We start from the raw sequence: 25,610 nt of genomic DNA on the forward strand, positions 1-25,610 counted from the left end.
TAAATTAAATAATTCCTGATTACGTATATTATTTAAAGCTGGACAATTAAGGATGAAATGATGGATGTCTTCGTCCGAATTTGTACCGCACAATTTACATTTTTTATTATTATCAATATTCCAATTTGCAGTTCTATCATTCAAAGGTAGAGTATTTAAACGAACTTTAAATTTTAATACAGCACCTTCAAAATTAGTTTTTATCAATTTAGTAGTTTTCAAGTTCAGGTTTGGATTTTAATGTTTTATAGATGTGGAGACTTGATTTTTTTTGTAATTCAATTCTCCATTCATCATTATAGAGTTAAGTTTTCTTAAAATTTCAGAAATTGGAAAGTAGACTTCTTTGTAATTTGAGAGAGTGGTGAAAATATTTTTGGATTCACAATTACACTTCAAGAGAATATCGTTTATACAAGATAGAAACTTATACCTTAAGTCTTTAAATTCACAATTAAGTTGTAGCATTCCAATAAACATAATTTTTGGCCATCGATAGTTTTCCATCTTTATAAATCTATGGAAGTATTTCATACGATAAATGTTGAATTATAGCGGCATAGTGAAAACGTAAATAAAGAAGCTACCTAGTAGGCCTAGATGTCTCCATTTTTAAGAAACGGTCCTCTTAAATACCAAGCCATATAAAGTATAGCCAAGCCCTACCATTATAAAGTGTAAATTATATAAAATAGGATATATTTAGAGTGTTAATTGCATTTTTTCTAAATAAAAACTATACTTTTGAGGCAAGTTTTGTTGAAAATCTATGTTTTAATAAGCGACAACATTGTATTTGTCGTCATTATAAACGCACATTTGACACAACACACACAATATTCGCATTTAGCCTATGCATTCCGAGGGTGTTCGCTAATTTAACATTTTTTACGCCAAATCACATGCTCAAAAGTAAGATTTTATCAATAAAAAAATGCAATTAACACTCTAAATGTATCTTATTTTGTATAATATACACTATACTTGTAGGGCTTGGTTTGACTTGACAGGGCTGGAGTACCCAAGAAAACCAACTTCATCATGAGCCATGACGCTATGATACCGTCCTAAAATTTTCGTTTGGGCAGTTGACAATGTATGTTTAGTCCTACATTGAGTCTGAAATTCCAAGCAAAATTGTTTGATTGTTAGGATTGGAGGTACTCTAGCTGTGATTGACATTTGTCCGTAGCCTACCGTTAGTAACCTAGTATTGGGCTCTCTATACAATCAATTTTATGGAATGGTTATTATACTGTAATAATTATTAACATGAATTATAGAGGCCCTAAACGCCATTTTGTTTTTGTATATGTACAGTATTTGAATCAAATAAATTTGTCCTAACTTTACACGACGCAACGCAAGGACGTAAGCTTATATATCTCAAAATCACCACGCGATATCGTGATGAATCAACCGAACAGCCGCACGTCCTACGTCGTTGCGTAATTAAATACTATAGTAATTTGAACAAAAATACCAGTATCAAACATATTGTTAGGTGTGATCGATTTCATTTATCACTAGATTGGTTTTCACCAATTATTTGTATAGCCTGGATATTAAGCCGCACGTATATCTACCGGGAACTTTCTTTAGGTAGGCCTAACAATAACATTGCAGTATGGATTAGTTTACGTATTTCTTACAGCATGTCTATTAAAGTGCCAATCAAATAAAACTATTCTTCGAGCAGAGCCTCGTGATAGTCGGCGAATACAACAGCATCCAGTAGGAAGTTAAAATCAAAGGACCGGGATAATCTGTCGAGCAGAGCAGGAAGCCATGGGATCATTCATAATTAGATTTATCGTAAAACCTCTTGCTATTTATATTCCTGTATTATTTCTAGCCTTTATTCTGATCTATTCCCTTTTCATCGTATACAGTCGTCGACGATATGCACATTTCCCACAACCGAAAACATTCCGGTAAGTACGTGTTCTTGCTATAGATCTATACCTACTGTATTACGTACACTCAGGCCTACTTGCTCACTGGCATAGTGTACTACTTACTACCCGCAGCAACTTGTTTTATTCTGATATATTTTATATATTTTACATTGTACGTTGGCCATTGCCGCGACGATCCGGTCATACAGAGTGGTCCTAATGGATCCTACCAAAGAAAATGCCTATATATCACAAGAATGGGCAGTGTGGCCAGCGATGGAGTTAAAATTATGCTGGATTTAATGTATAGGCACAATTATAAAAACAAAGTATCAGAGGGCGGTATTTGTACATGTTTTATGTACCACAAAAGTGAGAAGCAAACAAAAAAAGGACTGTACACTAGTTTGGTATTAAATATGTTTTATAAAATATTCTACAATTGCAAAATATATTATCATAATTTATACTATCTATGCTAGATTTTTTTGAAAATATGCTAGATCATGGTAAATATGCTGCAGAATTGTGTTTTTCTAATGCCAGATTATGCTATATTTTCTAAAATTATGCTAGATTAGGTAAAAATTATGCTAGATTTTTTTGAAAATATGCTAGGTCATGGTAAATATGCTGCAGAATTGTGTTTTTCTAATTATGCCAGATTATGCTAGATTTTCTAAAATTATGCCTAGCATAAATTCTAGATGCCAGATGGGTCAAAATTATGCTAGATAGCATATTTATGCCAGATTTGGCCACTATAAGAATGAGTAATCCGCGATTGTTGCATAGAACTTTGTAACAGAGAGTGATGCCCGCAGACTAAATAAGACTTGATGTAATAGATATTATACATTAAATAGAATTATGATAATATATTTTGCAATTGTAGAATATTTTATAAACCATATATAATAACAAACTAGTTTACATTCACTTCTACAAAAAATTATTTACCACCATGCTAAATTAGTTCTCAAAGAAAGGCCAAACAGCAACTACAAAAATCAACCAAGCGTTACTCAGCATGGCCTATTCTTTGCCATTGCCGCGTACTAATCTACGCCCGGTAAATTAATTAATGTTTTATGATATAAATTAGTATAAAATACATGTTATTAATAGGACACAGTGTTACATTTAATTAATATATATTTGTTTTACCAAAGACAAGTTTAATATAGAAATATTATTAAACTATCCTTCGTGAAAACGCGTAAACAACAACACGCCCGGTAGCGCCCAGTTGATGAAGCGAACTGTTTATTCGGCAGATTTTTACTAACAATAAATTGCATAAAACGAACAATTAAATATCCAAACAACATTTACAGTAATGTTGGCATGTAGTTGGTAACATTTTTTTTATCATGAAAACACTACGGTGGTCGGGCTTAGATTAGTGTGGCCGTCACAAAAAGTTGTATACATCCAGACTTACGGCGGCGCATGGACAGTATTACTGTTACAAGGAAAACCGCGGAATACTCATTCTTGTGTTATTATTATTTGATCCTACAGTAGGAGGCCTACAGATTTTGACGAACCATTCAATATCGATGAGGGCGCTTTGAAACAATGGCTTTTTTTATGGCACTTGAACATTTAAAAAATTGAAAATGTTCACTATCATAGTTCATCGAATTTCAAATTGTCTGCATGTTTATACGTATAGTAATTGAATCTTCAACAAGATGTATAAGACGTTTGCCATTAGTAGGCCTAATAATATTGTAAGCACAGCCTATAAAATGAAAACGAGATGATCCAATTGTCGATTAAATTAGGCTATTCGCAAGTATTCTCAATGTTAAGTTACAGAGTAGGGTAAACATCTGACCAATTAATCAATTTTCTTGCAAAATTATAAATGGAAATATCAGTTATGTGTTGTGTTTTTAAAATACATTTCTAAATTATACTTTTATTTGTAGCTTTTTCAGTGGTCATGCAGAGCACCAAGTTGTAAAGAAAGTTGGTTTAATTGAAAAATGGTAAGAAACTATATTTATAATCATAAGATATGTATTTCAATCTCCAAGAAACCACTTCTATCCAGAGTTTTTCTGAACTAGAGATAGATACAATATGTTGCGTCTGGCCAGATGAAATGGGCTACCTGTACATTTATAGATGTTGTGCCACACAATAATTAAAAGATAAAGGTGTTAGCAAAATAACCAGGTACAATTACTTTGGCTACATGCAGTGTTTGTTGAAGGCATGGTGAAGGGATTTCAATGTACTGGTACATGTCATGAACTGTTTTAGTTACACATACTTTGTGTTATGTTCCTGTGCTTGGAGGACTACTGATGTTGGAAGTGAATGTTGGGATGGCGTCTGTACTCACATTGGTCATGTATGTGGCATCGCGCTGTTTAGTCTAATAGTGCATCTATCTGTCTGACGGCTTATTTTTATTAACTATGAACTTGTCTTGATGAAAAACATAAATATTAAAACTCGTCCTAAATATTTAAAACCTAACCCTCTAAATAATCTCTCTCAAACTGAAAAATATTTTTAAAAAAATGTTCAATTAGAGAATCGATCCTGCAACCACATGGGCCATATCATCAATACAAGCCTATACTGAGCCATCCAGCTCGTCGATCCAATCGGGTTTTACTTTGTAGGCCTATATGAATGAATAAAACATTATATTATACGTAAGCATTTTAACCGATCAATCATAACAGGGTTGACATCTTTTCTATACTCGTAAATCCTATCCATCATCTTCATGATCATTTTGAACTTTGAACTTTGTTTGGGTGACATTTCCGAGCACCCCAAGACGTTGCTTCAGAAGACATGCCGAAGATGACGTTCTTTGTGACGTCGCAGGTCTTAAATCTAAATCTAAAATCATAAAATTGACTTTTTGGCTCAGATATATACTGTTTCGTATGTTTTCAGCGTTTCCAACCCTCTTGAAACCATTCTAAGGCGTTCCATGCGATACAATTTCAAAATGTTGGCTACAACATACATTTCTGGAGTATTTTAGGTCATTGCCTGATTTTTTCACTACGAAAGTAATCCAGAGACATGTAACACCAAAACCCAATACCCTATATACACTTACGGTTGGGCCGGCAATCGATAATTGTAAATACACTACTCTATAAAGTTATGCCGGCTTCTGGGTCGGAAGCAGACCAGGACCACCCCGTGAGGTCCAGGAGGTAAACCGTGACGAATGGCTTGAGTAAAATGGAATCGCCAGGGCCGTCGTTTGGAACACAAGTGTAACAACAAGAGATTTGAACAATGAGTCTCGGACTGTAGCTTGTCTTTGGTCAACTCGTTTGCGTTGCGTCTCCGTCTTTGCGCTGCGTCTTAAGCCTGTTTTCCTGTCGACGCTATCGTTAACAATAATCGGCGATCTTCTACGTAAACATTGAAATGTTAACGATTTACTGGAAAAGGTACTCGCTATCGTTATCATTTCAACTTGATCCGTTTTCAAACGATCGTCGTTGAACTGTTAACGATCAACGACGATAGCGTCGAATAACGTCGACAGGAAAACAGGCTTTAGTGGGAACCACCGTTTAACAATTTACGTTAGATAATTGTTCATATTATATTTGTATTGTAATTAATGTGGAAAACATTTGACATGTTTACTTATATTGCAGGTTACAACAATACGGGAATATTATCTGTTTGCATACCTACCACATCACAAGAATTCTCGTACTTGATCCAGCAATCGTAAAAGTTAGTTATTTTGAATCAATAAATATAAAAAATAAAAGATAAAATTAAATTATAGTATCTGTATAAAAAATAAAAACGAATAAAATTTCAGTAGACTTTCTCCAAATGTCTGTGTAAGGGATAGGTCTATCGGCTAGCATGTGCGGAGGCAAGTTTGCTAGTGTACACCATTTAACAAACAGCAGAAATGGAGGCTAGTTTGTAATAACAAACTTTAGGAGGAAAATCGCTGGTAGCAAACAAAAGGTTGATCAGGGAGGTGAATTTCCTAATGAATAAGACAGGCTTTATGCAAGATATTCGGATGCGACAAATCCGAATAAACCTTGGTCACTTATAGTATTATAAAATAGTAGGGAGAGCAGTCTTAAGCTCTGTCTACACTATCAAACTTATGTGACAAAAAAATGTGATGTTGACACACCGGTATAATATGGACATGATGATGTCATATCACTACTATATTTACTACCATATTTGGGCACATCACACTTGTTTTGTTTGATAGTGTAGTCAGAGCTTTATACTGAAGAGGTCCTCATCCCGTATAAAGAAGAATTGAAAAAATATATACCGACCCGTAAAACAAAACTATTTTTATTTCTCAGGAGATACTGACAAATAACGAACATAAAAAGTTACGATATTACTTTTTGGAACGTATATTTGGAGAGCGTTTTCTTGGAAGAAGCATACTTACAGAATGGGATAATACATTGTGGAGTTTGAAGAGAAAACGACTAAACAAAGCATTTCACAAATCGTATGTTAATAAGTGTTTCAATAATAGATTGTATTTTGACAACAATACGGTACCTGTGGCATTGGGTCACCTATATGACTTCTCCGTCTTCTGCAGGAACTAACTCTGAAACATTCATATCTAATATTTGTAATACCGGTACTTCTCAGTCGTCTACTATAATGACTGATTTATTTTTATTTAGCACACTGCAACAGATGGTCGATCAGTTTGATTCGTGTGCCAACAGTTTTATCAACCACCTCGAACCGATGGCAGATGGTAAGAATGTGATTCAAATGGCGGAAAAGCTAGGACTTGTCACTGAAGATATAATCGCTAAGGTAAAAATGTGAATTCACACTGTCCGTGAGTTGTTGTAGAAGGGACGATCTCATAATTTGGTAAAAACAGAGCCATTTATTTATAAGCAAGTAAAAATGAGGAAAACCCTCCGTTAGATGACAGATCAAATAACAAAGTAATCGATCACTCCATGATGGCAGAAATGAATGATTTAATAATAATAAATATCATGTTTTTAGGTTGGTTTTGGATTACACCTTGATGTTTATAAGGAAGATGGAGTTACATTTGACGACGCTCTTACAGAAACGTTCCGATTAAAATGGATTCATGCAATGCCTCAATGGTTCAGCGTAATAATAACATTTTTATACCTCCCTGCTGTAACATAATTACTTTTTATTACCTTTACTCTTTATAATAATTTAACATGTCATGAAAATCACTTAATGTAAACTTTGTTTCACATAGTATCCACCATTTGGTAAAGGGTTAAAACAGCGAAATAGATCTAAGTTGGCTTGTAGGATACTACGTAAGTTTGGACGGGATTGTATTGTGAAGAGGTTGGAAAATTCCAAGAACAATGATGAAACTCCAAACGATTTATTGCACTACATATTACAGGAGTACACAATGGATGAGTCGTTATTTTCACCTGAATGTTTTGAAAACATTGTCGATGAATTCGTAACGTTTTTTGTTGCAGGTAATATTTTCATTTTCTTGGTCTCTTGTTTTTAATTTGATTAGGCCTTACAAATTTATTCTTGTGTCCATTCAAACTGTTAAAATTAGAGGATTTTATTTCAACATAATTATTATGTAGTTAATTATCATTGTCACGTGACGCAGAGTCTGTTGTACTGAGGCAAATATATACGGTAATTAAATCGTAGCAATAGAAAATCCTTCTTTTAAGAAACAAGGCCAACAGCCATTAAGTCGCGTGCTACAATGCATAGTGATACCGGACCGACAGACAGACCGACAGACCGACCGACAGACCGACCGACCAACCTACCAACTGACCGAAATTACTGAACATGTTTAAAAATGTTGAAATGTTTAAAAACATTTATATTTTTTTAATTTACACGTGCGTAGCCTGTCACTGTTGACGTGCTCGTATAACGTAATTTCGAGTTGAAAAGTAAGTCAAGAAAACAGAAATCGGGCAAAAAGAGTGCGCAAAAACATTTAACGCGCAGTGCGCGCTCAAAAATCTGCGCACTCATGGCAATTTTGTAAACGCTTAAAATTGCCTGAAACGTACTCTTATTTCATCGAAAATAAATTTTGAAAATTTTAAGCGCGCGTACGCATGCGTTACATGCGCTACGCACGTAATTGTATTGCCATATGATGATTTATGCCCTGAAATTTATGAGTACCAAATTTTATTTAATTGTGATTCATGGTTGTGAAGATATGATTACAAACGTGATTTCGTTAAATCGTGCGTAGACCGCGTAATTTTTTATTGCGCACCGTGAAAACATAACCACATCGATTCCTGGCCATAAGGAATATACTGTGAAAAATTGACTTAGCTAGATTAAACTGATATCAAGATAAGGTCAGAAAGCGATAAAACGCATAGTGATACCGGACCGACAGACAGACAGACCGACAGACAGACCGACCGACATAGTGAACTATAGAGTCGCGTGCACGCGACTAAAAAACGGAAAAACATTTGAACTTCTTTTTGTTTTCTTTGAATAGGTAATGAAACCACGTCAAGTTTGTTATCGTTTACGTTGATATTACTTGGAAGGCACCCGGATGTTCAGAGAAAGTATGAATGATTAATTGCTATAGCTCTTTCTTATTTCAGAAATAATTTCATAAATGATAAATCGTAATGTTCTTCATTGTTCTTATTTATTCTGCAGAGTTCAACTTGAAATCGACGAAGTCATAGATGGGAAAAGGGATATCGAATATCACGATTTGTTAAAACTTAAATATTTATCAATGGTAATGTATTGGATTATAATTAGCTCAAAGTTTATGTGTAGCTAGGAAGCCGGCCCTGGTCTCTATCCGTTTCGATCATTCATCTTCCTTCATCCTCTATTTACCTTTATGTGTAAACAGCTCTTTACCGATAATGCTATTCAGTGACCGGGACATCCGGACTTTTAGGTTTTTTTTTACTCTGCATTCGAACCAATTCGATTGGACGGATCCGGGATTGGTTATTGTGCCTTAATTAATCATATTTTAAAATTAGTTTGTATATTTTGTGCTACAGGTATTCAAAGAAGTTTTAAGAATGCATCCACCTGTTCACAGTTCCATTAGAAAATTATCTTCAGAATTAACGTTAAATGGTTTTAAGTTTGCCAAAGGAACATTGGTGCAGGTAAAGTGGTTTAGAATATTATTTTTACTACTATTTGCTATACTTTATTGATAAGAATATACATTTACATTTTAATTGTATATTCTTATATTTTTATCCTGAAATCGTAAAGTTTTATAGGCTTACTGTATATAATGAGATTTGATATATAAATAGTGCTTTTCATATTACCAAATGTATATATTTTTGTATAAAAGAATTACTGACTCGCATAGGTTCGCTTTTGTTTTTTCTGACCTGTTTTTATTGTTTTTTTTGGGTCAAATCAGGGTACATTTGACCCACGTTTTTTTCTTTGTGATAATACATGTTTTTTCCTAAAGGGTTTACAACTACAGACAATTGCTTGTCTCTGTAAAATCCCTGTAATGTAAATATTTATATTGCTGAATAAATGTGAATTGAATCTTGAAAAAATGAAATACACTTCTACTTAGTTTCAGAAAATGAGTGTTTTATTGCCTTGCAGTATTATTATATTAGATACATATTTTCACAGTTCCCCCATTCGGTAATTTCAAGACTTGAAAAGTACTATAAGAATCCGTTGGAATTCCACCCTGAAAGATGGACAGATAGCAAGTTGACGGAAAGCACCAAGTAATTCCTAATTTTTTTTAAATATGAAATACCACATCATTTGAAAAGATAATAATTTGGATTTGATTCCGGTTTAAGTTGCTTTCACATTTGAATGGTCCGGTGCCCTGAGGAAATATAATCAATATTATTAATAATAATGATAATGATAGTGATAATGAAAATGATAATGATAATGATTCTGATTATTATTCATGGTATCTTTTATTTCCAAAAACATTAAATACAAAATATCGCAAGCATTGAGCGTGCTTTCACATCCCACTCATACAGCGGCAGCAGCCAAAAGAAAATATCGCAAGCATTGAGCATGCTTTCACATCGAGCACGAATTCACGTACGCTCACTGTTTGTTTGTCAATATATTTCAGAAAATAAATGGCTTCGAATTCGGAATCCGAATCAGGTACGGAATTGAAATCGTACGATTTTGGTGTGTATGCTTTACGGTACTACTGAACCCATCTTCTACGATATTTTTCTCAGGACAACACCGAACCGAATGCGGACGCGATGTGAAAGCTTGTTATGCCTTTTCTCATTCTCACAGTGCAGATTCGTTCATCTTCACCGTGGTTTGATGAATAATTAATTTGTCCTTTTTTTTCTATAGTTTTAATTATCAGTATTTTCCATTTTCTGCTGGTCCTCGGATATGCATTGGAAAAGATTTCGCTCTTGTAAGTAATCGTAATAACCATTTAGGCCTATACAGTACTATCGGTACCTTACCTTATTTTATTCTGTGTAGCTTCCAAATTAATTTATAAATACTGCTTCTCCTTCGGAAGTTATTTTTAAAAAATGAATAAATATAACAATTGCCTAGATTGAAATAAATTAAAGTAATGTTTATTTTGAATTACCTTACCATTTTTTCAGATTGAAGCTCGCATTATCACGGCCAGACTAATGGGACGGTTCAATATTCGTCTGGAGAAATATGACGTCGACGGCGTTACAGTGGGTGGTACAATGCGGCCAAAAGATTGTCTAGTGACCCTCACTGCTCGTCAATAAACGAATTAGTAGTTGTAGTGAAGAATGCAGTAGAATTTTCAGAACACTAACGTTTAATATTAATCATTAAAATAGAAGCTACTCAGTGAGCAGCGTTTCATATATAAGACTTATTTAAATTGTTACTACATGAAAATTTAAAGTTAAGAGCGACTATAGGTTTGGTTTATCTACCAGGGGCCTGTCCTAGAAAGTACTGTACACGTAATATACACATTTATATAACACCTAAATAAATTCCTATAATTTTATTGGACGATTGTGGGTGGGCCACGTGGCGTGCAAGAGTACTATTAATCGATCGTTTAATGTACGAAAAAAAATCTTTTCGCGTTTGGAAATTTTTTTATACACTTTGCTTTTGAAATATAACAGCGCCACCTATTTTGTACTTTCGCCGCGAAGAGATTGAATGTTATGACTGGTTTCGCGATGGAAGTAAATTTTTGAGATATATGTATAATTTAGATCAAAAAGGCATTTAAATTAGTTTTAGATCGTTAGCCTAGATGAGTTCCAGTTGCCTGTCAAATTTGGTATTGCTGCCTTTTAGCCTAGCTAGTAGGTCTAGGCCTGTTAGTATAGGCTGGGCCTAGGCGTCCTTTATATAATATTTAATATATTATTATAATATAAATGATATAAACTACTGTTTTAATCAATGTGAATAAAATGTAGGCCTTGGGCTAGGCCTAACTATTATTTGATTCAAATGACAGGAATCTATTTAGATGTGTATTTAGATATAAAACAAATAATGAATGTTTTATATTCGTGTAATGGTACAAATAATGGCATTTGGTGAATGATGAAAGATTATATATATACTCGGCTTCGCCTCGTTGAAATATGACTTTTTATCATTCACCTCATGCCATTATTTGTACCATTACACTCATAAACATTAATTATTTGTATAATAGTAAATAAAAAAATCAACACGCCAGGAATTATAGCTTTGCAACGTAAACATTGAGAAGGTATAAGGAAATTGGCGCCACAAGTAGTCTGTTATGAACAGTAGTTTAATCTTTTTATTTTAAGTCATCTAGACAAAATAAACATTCACAATAGTGAATGCGCATGTCTTGCAAATGGCAAAATGGTTCTAACTGAAGAATCGTCGATGATGTAAAACATTAGTACAGTACCGTAGTTATCGAAGCGACAACATTATGTTCAATCAGGGAGATGTAAATCTCCCTGGTTCAATATTACCATATATGCGTGATTTTTAATGCAAAACGAGGACGTATTATTCAAGTCGAAAGTAACATTTATTTATTACAGTAATTTGATTATAAGAAACTATAAGACAGAAAAAATCCCAAAAATGCTAAGCTTGTGAGAGGCAGCCCATAACACTGACAAACAGGGGAACCGGTAACAATACAAAGAACTGTAATATTATTTTTAGTTTCGGAGTACCGAAAAATTGAAAATATAAAAACTGTATACGTGAAAGGATGATTACACATAACTTGATAAAAGGTGTTGTTGAAATGTTTAAAAACATTTATATTTTTTTGACGTGCTCGTATAACGTAATTTCGAGTTGAAAAGTAAGTCAAGAAAACAGAAATCGGGCAAAAAGAGTGCGCAATAACATTTAACGCGCAGTGTGCGCGCAAAAATCTGCACACTCATGGCAATTTTGTAAACGCTTAAAATTGCCTGAAACGTAATCTTATTTCATCGAAAATAAATTTTGAAAATGTTAAGCGCGCGTACGCATGCGTTACATGCGCTACGCACGTAATTGTATTGCCATATGATGATTTATGCCCTGAAATTTATGAGTACCAAATTTTATTTAATTGTGATTCATGGTTGTGAAGATATGATTACAAACGTGATTTCGTTACATCGTGCGTACACCGCGTAATTTTTTATTGCGCACCGTGAAAACATAACCACATCGATTCCTGGCCATAAGGAATATACTGTGAAAAATTGACTTAGCTAGATTAAACTGATATCAAGATAAGGTCAGAAAGCGATAAAACGCATAGTGATACCGGACCGACAGACAGACCGACAGACAGACCGACCGACAGACCGACCGACATAGTGAACTATAGAGTCGCGTCCACGCGACTAAAAACCACATTTTTGAAAATGTTTTGTTCTTCTGTAGATTCTACGAGAGGTAATATTTATATTGGGTCTGCAGTATCAAGTGTAACTCTCGTGTAATCAGAGACCCGATCCTTTTATGGCCGGTATAAGTATAAGTATAACCATGGATTAAAGAATAGAAGGATATGCATCGACGTGAGATCAAGGGTTCCTTGACTCTCGCCGACAGACCGCGGACCGCCCACAATGTTACAGTTTAATTAACCGCATGGTAACAACGAAACGGTCGCGTGCCTAATATATTGTTTACTGCACATGTGCAACGACATTTAACCTTGTTGGCTACGCTTCTTTCGCGCGTTCTTTGGTTTCCGGTCCTTCATAGAAACTTTACTGCTACCACATCGTTTGCAGACACAACTGGTGATTGCTCATTTTCTATCTAGAAAATAGAAAATATTGTTGCACCTATGTATTCATACATTTGAACAGTATAATCAGTGGCGTAACGACTAATGTGCGCTCACTGGCTAAACCCAGGGGCCCTGAAGCTTGGGGCCCATGAGCAGTGCCCAGAGGAACAGGCATAAAATATGTCGAAAATGCTAAAAACGTCCCAGGCCTCGATCTTTGAAACTTGGAGGGCCACTTAGGTTTCCTAAACAAGTGGCCTCTGCTTCACGCCACTGAGTATAATTTTTATTGAAAACAGTTATTAAATTACATTGTATGTTATTGTGAAGACCCTAGTGTAGGCCTACTTCATCAATATACCAGATAAAAACAATACTATATTGTTATTGGCTTAGAATTGTAGATGCTATAATTGTAATTAGTATAGGTTTCTGCCGCGATTGATCTTCGCTAATGTTTTTATGACATTAAAGTAGCATTTTATGACCTGTAGTAGCCCTACATCTGAGACAATAACTATTTGTTGTCTCAGCCTACATGTAAAATTACAAAATCAGCAAGAATACTAGGCCTAGGCCTTCTAGGCTTACTAGTAAACCATATGATTTGCCGACATTGATACTGCTAATCTTAAGTGTAGTAGATACAACGTGTAATCATGATCTATATACTCACCGTTGTCTTACTTCTCGTGTGAATAATAATAGGTACTTCGTTTGTTCGTGATTAAGTTTGCCCTGCGTGCACTTTTCAAAACGACCGCTAGGTAACGTATCGCAACTATACATAGCCAGCCAATTCCGGATCAGGGATCGCTGTTTTCATTCAATTATTGATTGAGTGATTGGATGTGATGTGGATGACATAACCACTAGCCAATCACCAGGCACTACAATTTAAATATAATCACATCGATAATTAAGGAGATTTATGAAGAAACCACTGCTTAGCCATATAATAACGATTGTTGTATGTGTGAACACCGGCCACGCTAACAACATACATGGTCAAATGCATAATTTAATATTCTATAGATTAACGCAATTTTTAATGACAGAAGATGGCAGGCAAATAATGATAATTCAAATATAAAAATTGCATATTTTATTAATATTACCAACTACTTAAAATTACCAGTCGTAAGAAAGTGAACTTTTCGTAGTCCGATTGTGATGAAACTAAAACAGAATTGTTCAGCAATATATTTTTGTTGTCAATTAATCATCGACGCAGACATGTCAATAGAACATTCAGACTGCGCATACGATTTCTACATGGTTACGTTTTGGTCTCAAAAAATGTAACAGTTGGTTCGCAGCGTTTTACAGAGGGCCGCGGTTAGAGACACGGAGTTCAATGAGCGTGTTTGTTTGATTGGCAGCAGTGCTTTAGTATAGGCAAGCGCGTTGTAAAATCGTTTGATGTCACCGTCGATGCATATCCTTCTATTCTTTAATCCATGGTATAACATAATCGCCACCTGGGATCTTAAGCGGAGGTCCACGTGGCATAAAGAGGATTCTTTAAGGTGTGCCATTGCCACCTTTCTACAAACTTAGTACACCAAGTTTTTTTTTTAGCCTACACCCTTAAGAAACATAATTCAGAGGTGTACCGTTACAAATTTACTGTGGTCATCCTTAAATCCAAGATGGCTGCCAACACTGATCACAAGCCTGTTAGGGTTCATAACTCAATAAAAAACTATTATGTATTTTGTTAAAAATTATATTGATGGATAGCTATTATGATTATCTTCCAATAGAATATTAATTTTGTGAAATAAAAAATAGATTACATTTTAGCAAAATATCAGCATCTTTTTTTGCCCTGTGCCATCTAATGACCTCAAGAAAAATATAAAGGTATCAAAAAAAAGTTATTACCAGTTTTAAAAAAAAATTGAAGTTTAAGGGCACTGTTCATACAATTTTTTAAAACCGACTTTTTTTAACCTGTAAATCCTTAAGTTTACGCCAGATTTGTTTTAAAATTGTCTTATTTGATAGATAATTAAATTGTCTTTGTATTAAATGAATACATTAATTTGCAGAAAATCATCACATTTAACATACAGTACAGTATTCACTAATAGTCCCAGGCAATATCGCATTTGAAGTCAAATGAATTGCAAACGAAGATGAAATTCCATAAATAATGCATTCATGCTAATAAATGTTAATTAATGTTAATTTTTTTCCTTATTTTTGTTCAAAACATCTGTGTTTATATTCTTTCTAATAAAAATTTTTGCCCAGCAATGACTGGAAATGCTGTAATTTACCACCATATGGGCACATCACATTTGTTTGTCACATAAAGTTTGATAGTATAGATAGCCAGAGCTTTAAAATGTATTTCCGAATGATTGTTGAGTATAGTTTTTCCATTGAGTACCTATTTTAACAGAGTATTTTGAGATTTTGTTTAACGTTTTCTATTTGATTGATTTTCTGTCGAGCACAATCCCTTTACAGTTCACCATTCGAATACAAAAAGTACTCAACGAATCTCTATGTTAACAACGAAAGTTCCAAATCGAATACAAAACAAATGTAAATGACTATCCTATTTGTCATCATAGTGGTGAAAGTAATCAAAATGTTGATATTTTATTTTTTTTTTCAAGAGACATTCTTTGATAAAAAGTTAACTAGTCATGATAAGTCATGGAAGGGAGAATCATACCATAGTTTTGGTTCAACCAATAGTAGAGGAGTTTCGATTTTAATAAAATCAACTCTCGATATAAAAAATGTTAATTGTAAATACATAGATGGATGAAGAAGGCAGAATTCTGATATTAAATATAGAACACAATAACAAAATATATCACTTAATAAATATATATGCTCCAAATAATTATAAAGAAAGAACCTCGTTTTTTCGAGAGAAAAAAAATGGATAACTTATGTAACATAAAAGATGAATACGTTGTAATGGGAGGAGATGTTAATTGCATTTTGCAACATAATATAGATCAGAGAAATAGTCTACCTACGCCTAAATATGACAAGTCTCCAAATGCTCTAAAAATGTATTATAAAAAATAAATTAATATACATATGGAGAGAATGCCATAAAAATGAAACCCACTTTACTTGGAGGAACTTCTACAGATATCAGACCATCAATTCTATCCGATCATCAGGCAATTTCTCTTAAAATGATCACCAACCACTTAAAAAGAGGACCAAGTATCTGGAAATTCAATAACAATATTTTAAAAGATGAGGTGTATGTTGAACGTATAATCTCCATGATTAAAGATACACAACAAAATAAACACAATTTAACCCCAGAAATGCAATGGCAGCATCTAAAATAAAAATAAAAGAATTTCCTTGTAAATATTGTGCAAGAAAGAAAAAAAGAAAGAAATTCAAACAAGCACAGAATTAAAACACCTTAGAAGCAGATAAAAGAAAAGAACAATACATTTTTCTTAGGATTAAAAAAGAATAATGCTAAAATAAAACATATTACGTCTTTGTTGAAGGATAATGGTAAAATAAAAACAGAAATAGATGAAATTTTAGAAGAACATACTACAACAAATTATATAAAAATAAGTATATTCCAGTTGAAAGAATAAATACATACTTATCAAACTCTAAGGTTAAAAAGTTATCAAAAGAAGAAAATACTAAATGTGACTCCTATCTGAAGAAGAATGTACAAAAGCAGTCTTTAAAATGAAACTTAATAAAAGCCCAGGAACAGACGGCTTAAGTGTTGAGTTTATATCAAAGTGATTATATACGCACTGAATTACTCATACTCCCTTCAAAGATTATCTCAAAGGAGAGGTATAATAAACTTAATATTTACAAAAGAGCAAAGAGAGAGAGTCTTGATACTTGGAGACCCATAACTCTATTAAACGTAGATTATAAGATAATGACACATGTTCTATGTAATAGATTACAACAAATAGTAGGATCTATCATTAATCATGACCAAAAAGGATATATACATGGCAGGTTTGGAGGTGAAACCGTAAAATTAGTAGTAGAGTTAATGGCAGTAAATGTAAGAATAACCCTCAATGCACAGGTATTGCACTACCGAGCATAGAAAAAAATGACAATAAAATAGTTTCAATTATTAAAATGTTGACCTTTGACCTTATGTCAACTGATGAAATTGACCTTATGTCAACTGAATTTGCTCTTTTACATTACGTATGATTGATTAACAGGATGAGAAAACATCCAATTTTTGTTAAATAATATAGATCTATGATTGGTCAATACTAACATTTGACCCTTAATCACAAATGATTTTTGTTTTCAAAGGTGATTGAATAGACACATAACAATGTAATAAAAAACCAAAATGTGCTTCAATAAATTTGTTATTGAATAGTGGTTATCAAGATTTAAAGACATATTGGTGTTTGGTCTTATAAACTTTCACCCTGACCTTTGACCTTTCGTCACATTTTCAAAATGTGTAACCAAGCCAAAAATGATGTTTGTCCACCCTAAACCAATTTCTGAAGTCAAATTCTCTGGACCTCAAAGTGCATACGAAAGTTTATCTTTATTGTTTATTTATCATTTTATTTATACTCTACTAGAGTATAATGGAAACTCGTTGAAGGTAACGGATGTGGTACCAAAGAGAAAATATGAGATATACTTGCGAGCCATGTCGAACGGTAATTTGGTTCACAAGTTCAGAAAACAGTTCAAACATTAAAGCGTAAGTTGATAGAACATTCAATTTAGAGTATATTGATTACATATAGCTAAACATGAGCCTAGCAGCAAGGCTAGCCTTGCTGGTAGTACAGTTTCTCATTCTCATAGTTTCATATTATTAGATCATTACACTACACTAACTTTAATTTTAACAAGGCCAACAGCCATTAAGTCGCGTGCTATGCATAGTGATACCGGACCGACAGACAGACCGACCGACATAGTGAGTAGAAGATAAGGTACTTCAGACAAAATTACGTAATATCCGCCAGGTGTTTTTATAACAATGGTTAACAATGGGGGTAGTATAAGACAATACAATATATCATTTCACTAGAATTGTTATATAGATGGAAGTGAGACAATATAGTTTTTGTAAGATTTGAATTAGTCATAGAGTCAATAAAGATGCACCTGGTTAATTAAAACTAGTTAATTGAGGTTTTTGCTTGATGTATGCCGACATAATCCAAAGACATAAGTTATTTGATCCGGATATTATAACAATGACTAAAACAAAAAGATAAGAATGACCGAAGTTAAATAATAAGTATGTCTTGATTGAACTATACCGACAGGTAATTAACCATCTTCCGGAGCTTCGCAATGAATGATTGGTGTAACGTGAAGCAAGATGTTAAGTTTCACTATTTTTCAAAAAATACAACAATAATAATAATAATAATAATAATAAGCTCAATGGAGATTCGCAATGAATGATTGGTGTAACGTGAAGCAAGATGTTAAGTTTCACTATTTTTCAAAAAATACAACAATAATAATAATAATAATAATAATAATAATAATATGCTTTATTTAATCACGGATACTTAACTCAACTAAAAGTTGTTTTTCAGTAAGACCGTGCTCAAAGGAAAACACCAATAATAATAAATGTAAAAAGCAGATATCAAATCAAATAATAAAACAATTACAGAAGCAAAAAACAAAAGCAGATAATAAAACAATTACAATGAAATAAAATGAAACAAGGATATGACAATGACAATTGGCTGAAAAAAATTTAGTAAATGCCGAATGTAATCTTTTGGAAAACGGAACGGATTGATGATCTTGAATTGAACAATTTTGGAAATGGGAGTACCCACTTACGCTACAGCCTGACAGACTTAGCATATTCAACCAAAAACCAACAACTAGTTACTATGGGTTCCGTGATTGAACTTACTATGGACTGTGTGGGGAAGCTACTTAATGAAACAAAAGATACACGGCGCTTCGACACAATGTTCCGACAGGAAATACAACAATGACAATTGGCTGAAACAAATTCAGTAAATGCCGAATGTAATCCTTTGAATGTATATAACTCTCGAATATTTTGTCATCTTTACCTCATTCTACAACGCTACAGCCTGACAGACTTAGCATATTCAACCAAAAACCAACAACTAGTTACTATGGGTTCCGTGATTGAAATAATTGATCTTACTATGGACTCTGATGTCGAAGAAGATGTTATATAATATAAGCAGTGATTCAGAATTTGAAGACAAAGACATACTAGCTATGACTGGTGCCTATTTTACAGCAAAGGAGGAGGAAGAGATGAGGGAAGAGATGGGGGATATGACGTGTTTAATGGCGATTCAACCCCCACCTCCAATGAACGTTGATGTCAATAATGTATCTAATACTGAAGAAGACGAACATTATAGATCGAGAATAATTTCTGAAGAGGAGAGGATTGTATACGACGACACGTCATCGGTAGTTGACTACCACCTATTTCTGGCAAGAAAAGCCGATGTAGAAGATGAGGTAGAAGATGGGGTGTTTGCGGAAGAGTACCTGAACCCTGTGCTGGAGGCGGAGATTAAGAAAGAAACTACCGAACTTGAGTACAAAGAGATAATGAGAACAATTGAGAAGGTTTTCATAGAAGAATTTATATTCATTCTGAAGGACATGGTTTGAACGTTATAACTTTCACGGCTCAAGATATGAACAACTCCTAACATTTTTTCGACCAATTCTGGCATTGAAACTTGTGGACAATAGCGCTACCCATTTTGAATGGGCGCTAAACTACTTTCATTTACGTTGTATAAATGTTGATGCGTTTGCTAAAGCCATAAAGTTGATTACAAATGATTCAGAACTTTTTAATAAGATTCTTTACCAATTGTAATTTGTACAAATTTAAAATAATATCTTAACACTTTTTTTAATTAATGTTACATTATATTTTTATATTTCTTATTTCTTTTCGGTAAATTTATTATTATTATGGTTGTAAATTATATTGAAATAGAATATGTGTTAAAATAAAGGTTGTGTTTTTTCTTTTAAAAGCAACAACAACGAAAATGAATTTGATCTTTGCGTGTTATTTAAGTATTTTATTTATTTTTTTAATTTTCATTTGGGTGAATGAGGGTAATGAGTATGGATGAGTACTTAAGAAAAGTATATTATTACGATCCTAAGCATCCTGATAGTTTTGGTGGTGTGGACCGACTTTATCAAAATGTAAAATACGATTTAAATATTACCAAGAGGCAAGTTCAAGACTGACTGAGCAAGCAAGATACATATACATTACACAAATCCATTCAACGTAAATTCAAACGAAACCGGGTACTTGTAAGTGTTATTGATGAACAATGGGGAATGGATTTGGAAAAATAACGTGTATAAAATTTGATTCAGACAAACTGTTTGACTTTAAATTTCCAAAAATCAAAGGAAGTCAATTTTGAAATAGTTGGTAGCATGGTACAAGGAATCGGACTGGAAAAAATAACAACAACTAATCCTAACAAAATAACCCGTAAACCAAAATCTCACTCTCTACCATTCAAAAACAACATTTTTGATGTAGCGATTTTTTCAAGCGGTATTGTCATGAACGTATTGAAAAGAAAATAGTTTTATTGTCAATGATTTGTCAAGTGTTTTATTTTAATTTCAATTACTGTTGTATTGTATTTAGTTTTACCCGTTCATGTTGGCATGATCAATATTTGCTCAAACTCCATTTTATCGTTATGTTTGTAGTATTTTAGAGCTTCCCGATCATCGTAATAATGATATAACTAGAATTCGTAACCGTGTGTTAGATTCCACGCGTATTATATACATATTGTCTTACTTTAATTCCTTCTCTCGTTATTCACCCGATGTAGTTTGATCAAACAATTGTACCTGAGCCTGAAAGGTTAGTTGTTATGGTACAAGGAATCGGCCCGGAAAATAATTTGTTTTCTTTTCTGTTAAATTATTATTATGTTTGTGAATTGTGTATTGCAATAGATTTGTTTAATGAAATTAAATTAATTAGGCCTATGTTTTGACTTAATTTACTGTCAGTGTAAATTTGTAAAAGTAGTTTTCCTACTTTAATTCACGGTAAATTTATTTATCGACTTAATTTAATTTGTTTTCTTTTCTGTTGTTGTTAAATGTAATTGCAAACACACATAATAAATGATTGTGATTATAAATATTCTGTTTACTTCTTTTAATTTTAAACAGTACAATAGATCTGTAATGCAAAGTTATATTTTATATATAATAAGTATTATTACAAAAATAAACATACAAAATGTATAAAGCATAGATTAATTAAATTTAAATACAATTTCTTTATTTCAAAATGAATTTCATTTTCTACGTGTTTTCAATTTTAAATCTTTTAAGAAAGACACAATAGGTACTGCTAAAAAAATAAAACGCACACAAAAGAAAACAAATTTGAGACGCACGATATGTAACGACGGTTTCAATAAAAAGGCATATTATAAATGTAATTTTTACCAAATTTATAAAGTAAAGTGTTATTATTGAGAAATATACATTTTAGATAAATGATAACACATCTAAAATTAATTAGAGAGATCAATACAATATGGTGTTCATAATAATGTTTTTGATGACTAGAGGAAACATCTGAAGACATTCAACAAAAAACAAGCGTTAACACCATACCAGTCACTAAGAATGCTACTACTCTGAAAAAAAAACATCTCCCTTCAAGCACAGAAACAAATTCTGAACGAAAATAAAAAATAAAAATAATTAGTAAACGAAACACGCGCATTATAAATAAAATGAATAATTTAAGAATATTTGTTAAAATACCCACGAACAAAACAAAAAAAAAAAGAAACATACTAACCGATTTATCGTCATTACGAAGTTCAAATAACGAAAACTTTTCCTTGAAAAATCCACAAGAGACACGTTTTACATTTTCTAACTGCATTTCAGTGTCACATTGTTTCGCAACACATGTACATAAAACGAGTCCTGTCACAAATCTGCCGACATTTATTTTTTTATCGCTCATCATTTGTTCTAATACATAATACAGCGCTTCCGAAGAAATATCTTTACACAATTCTAACACATTAAAATTGTTTTCCAACTCTTTACAAGCACGAATAGTACTCTGGATGATGGGTGAATCCAAAACAATTAACCCCGTCAATTTATATTCAATGTATACTAAAACTACTTCCTCTAAATCAACCATAACGCTCGACAAAACAAATGATAATGGATGTAATTACCAAGAAAGTTACAACTTAAAACATTTATTTTTGTTTTTAAAAAGAAGTTGTAACATAGAAACTAATTTTGTCAGGAAATGTGTTTTTATTATTTATGTGATTTATTTGTGTTTAGAAAGTTACAACATTAACATTTAATTTTGTCAAAAAAAATGTGAATATACGGAGCCGAATGTAATTTTTAATCCTTAGTATAGTGAGAGATTTTATATAAGAAAAAAAAAAAGAAAAAAAGAGCGAACGGAAACTAATGATTGCAGATTAGCCATATAGAAATGGATTGAAATTGGAAATCCACATGATCAAAGAAAAGAAACCATCGTTCCGACAAAAGCTAATGACAATTACAAAGGATGACACAGTTTGAATATAGTAATTACCGTAAAACATAATTAAATGTTGTCAAGATAGTTGTCAAAAATAAATAAAATATATTATACTGAATTTACTTTGTACATTAGGGTTGTTGTTCATTTATGATTGTGAAAAATATACATACGAATAAAACAGCTATATATATATATATAAAAAAAAAATAATGATTCAGTGTTATAATTTTATTTACCTGTCATTATGTTAAATAAAACATATTCTAAATTAAATTTATATCATGTTAGATATATTTTCAAGAACATTTGTTACATAAAAATAAATTTGTAAAGAAATTTGTTACATAAGATAAATTTGTTAAGAAGTTTGTTTCATAAAAATATTTGTGTAGATAAATTTGTTACATGAAAATAAATTTTTCAAAATATTTGTTACATAAAAATAAATTTGTAAAGAAATTCGTTACATAAATTTATTTTTTACAAGAAGTTTGTAACAGAAAATTATTTTGCTAAGAATTAGTTGCATCAATTGATTTTATCAACCGTATGTAACATAAAGAATTATTTTGTTGAAAAAAATATTTTGTCATTCAGTCCATTTGTTCAATAGGCCTAGTTCGTTTAAGTTTTTAAGAATTATTTGTGTAATATTCTTGTGTATAAGAGAATTTATTTTTAACCTTTGTAATTATTTTGTAAATATCATTTATGCAATATTTTTGTGTGTAAATATTTGAATTTATTTATACTTTTTTGTATGGAAATAATTATACTAATATTAAATATCATTATTTGTTTATAAATTTATTTGTGATTATAGATTTATTCTTTATAAGTATGTCGATTAATTTCAGAATCAAAAACTTGTTACATAAGAAAAAAAAAAAAAAAAAAAAAAAAAAAAAAAATGGTCATGAAATTCGTTAAATAAAAAATAATTTATCAAGAATCTTTTTACATAAATTTTATTTTATCATTAAATTTGTTACATAAAAATAATTTGTCAAGAATCTTTTTGCATAAAATTTATTTTGTCATTAAGTTTGTTACATAAAAAAAAAAAAAATTGTTTCATGAATCTTGTTACATTTTTTAAATTTTTGTTTTCAACTACTTATATGAAAATTCAAGTTAAGAACGCAGTATAATGACAATGACTGGGCGTTTAGTAACACCTTTCACCGCGGTGATTAGCGGACAGACTTCCTCCGGTAACTCGGTATTTGTTAACATTGTCACAGGTGTTTCATGGTTGGAAGATAAATTAAATAATAGAAAGCGATGGGATAATATTAGACGGGGTTTTAATTTACAAAAAGAAGCGGCTGAAAGTCTTTTATCGAGGGCTGGAGTAGATGATGGTCCTTGTGGGATAACCCAGCTTAAGCGTTTTCAGGAAGCGTTACCAAATTATCAAATTATTGTTTCATTCCGTTTTTCCAAAAGATTGCATTGTAATTACGGGAACTGTTTTAACCAATCGTAATTGTCATTCTGGTAACTTTTTTTGGTCCGTGATTCTAGAAACTTAAAAATGAGTACTAATAGATAAGTTCAACGTTCAAGTGATCATCTTACTTAAAAATATATAAATAAAAATAATTATAACTTAAACTAATAACTAACTACTGAACTAATTTACTTGAATTTAAAATCCTAAGAATAAGTAACAAAAAAAAAAAAAAAATTAACATCTAACGACAGAATTCATTTTTTTAAAAACATGCACAGGTGTTTTCAGTTGTAAATTTGTTTAATTATGAACAGAGAAAAATAAATTTATTTATATCACCGCGACAATAAAATAAAATAAATACAGAAGTGGTTATCGCGGTGATATAAATAAATTTATTTTTCTCTGTTCATAATTAAACAAATTTACAACTGAAAACACCTGTGCATGTTTTTAAAAAAATGAATTCTGTCGTTAGATGTTAATTTTTTTTTTTTTTTTTTTTACTTATTCTTAGGATTTTAAATTCAAGTAAATTAGTTCAGTAGTTAGTTATTAGTTTAAGTTATAATTATTTTTATTTATATATTTTTAAGTAAGATGATCACTTGAACGTTGAACTTATCTATTAGTACTCATTTTTAAGTTTCTAGAATCACGGACCAAAAAAAGTTACCAGAATGACAATTACGATTGGTTAAAACAGTTCCCGTAATTACAATGCAATCTTTTGGAAAAACGGAATGAAACAATAATTTGATAATTTGGTAACGCTTCCTGAAAACGCTTAAGCTGGGTTATCCCACAAGGACCATCATCTACTCCAGCCCTCGATAAAAGACTTTCAGCCGCTTCTTTTTGTAAATTAAAACCCCGTCTAATATTATCCCATCGCTTTCTATTATTTAATTTATCTTCCAACCATGAAACACCTGTGACAATGTTAACAAATACCGAGTTACCGGAGGAAGTCTGTCCGCTAATCACCGCGGTGAAAGGTGTTACTAAACGCCCAGTCATTGTCATTATACTGCGTTCTTAACTTGAATTTTCATATAAGTAGTTGAAAACAAAAATTTAAAAAATGTAACAAGATTCATGAAACAATTTTTTTTTTTTTATGTAACAAACTTAATGACAAAATAAATTTTATGCAAAAAGATTCTTGACAAATTATTTTTATGTAACAAATTTAATGATAAAATAAAATTTATGTAAAAAGATTCTTGATAAATTATTTTTTATTTAACGAATTTCATGACCATTTTTTTTTTTTTTTTTTTTTTTTTTTTTTTTCTTATGTAACAAGTTTTTGATTCTGAAATTAATCGACATACTTATAAAGAATAAATCTATAATCACAAATAAATTTATAAACAAATAATGATATTTAATATTAGTATAATTATTTCCATACAAAAA

At 31.9% G+C, this 25,610-nt stretch overlaps 1 protein-coding gene across 1 annotated transcript; it reads left to right on the forward strand.

The window, feature by feature from the left end:
- Positions 1-1,707: 1,707 nt before the first annotated feature.
- LOC144845449 (cholesterol 24-hydroxylase-like) lies at positions 1,708-11,321 on the forward strand. The gene is made up of 13 exons (XM_078702800.1): positions 1,708-1,934; positions 3,836-3,895; positions 5,549-5,630; positions 6,239-6,393; positions 6,578-6,716; positions 6,918-7,031; positions 7,150-7,387; positions 8,407-8,479; positions 8,577-8,661; positions 8,939-9,049; positions 9,549-9,649; positions 10,263-10,329; positions 10,532-11,321. The coding sequence occupies exons 1-13, from the start codon at positions 1,789-1,791 to the stop codon at positions 10,667-10,669; spliced, it is 1,509 nt and encodes a 502-aa protein (XP_078558926.1). The 5' UTR covers positions 1,708-1,788; the 3' UTR covers positions 10,670-11,321.
- Positions 11,322-25,610: the final 14,289 nt, after the last annotated feature.

This window comes from Antedon bifida, chromosome 6, assembly GCF_963402885.1.
Source record: "Antedon bifida chromosome 6, ecAntBifi1.1, whole genome shotgun sequence".
Classification (NCBI taxonomy): Eukaryota; Metazoa; Echinodermata; class Crinoidea; order Comatulida; family Antedonidae; genus Antedon; species Antedon bifida.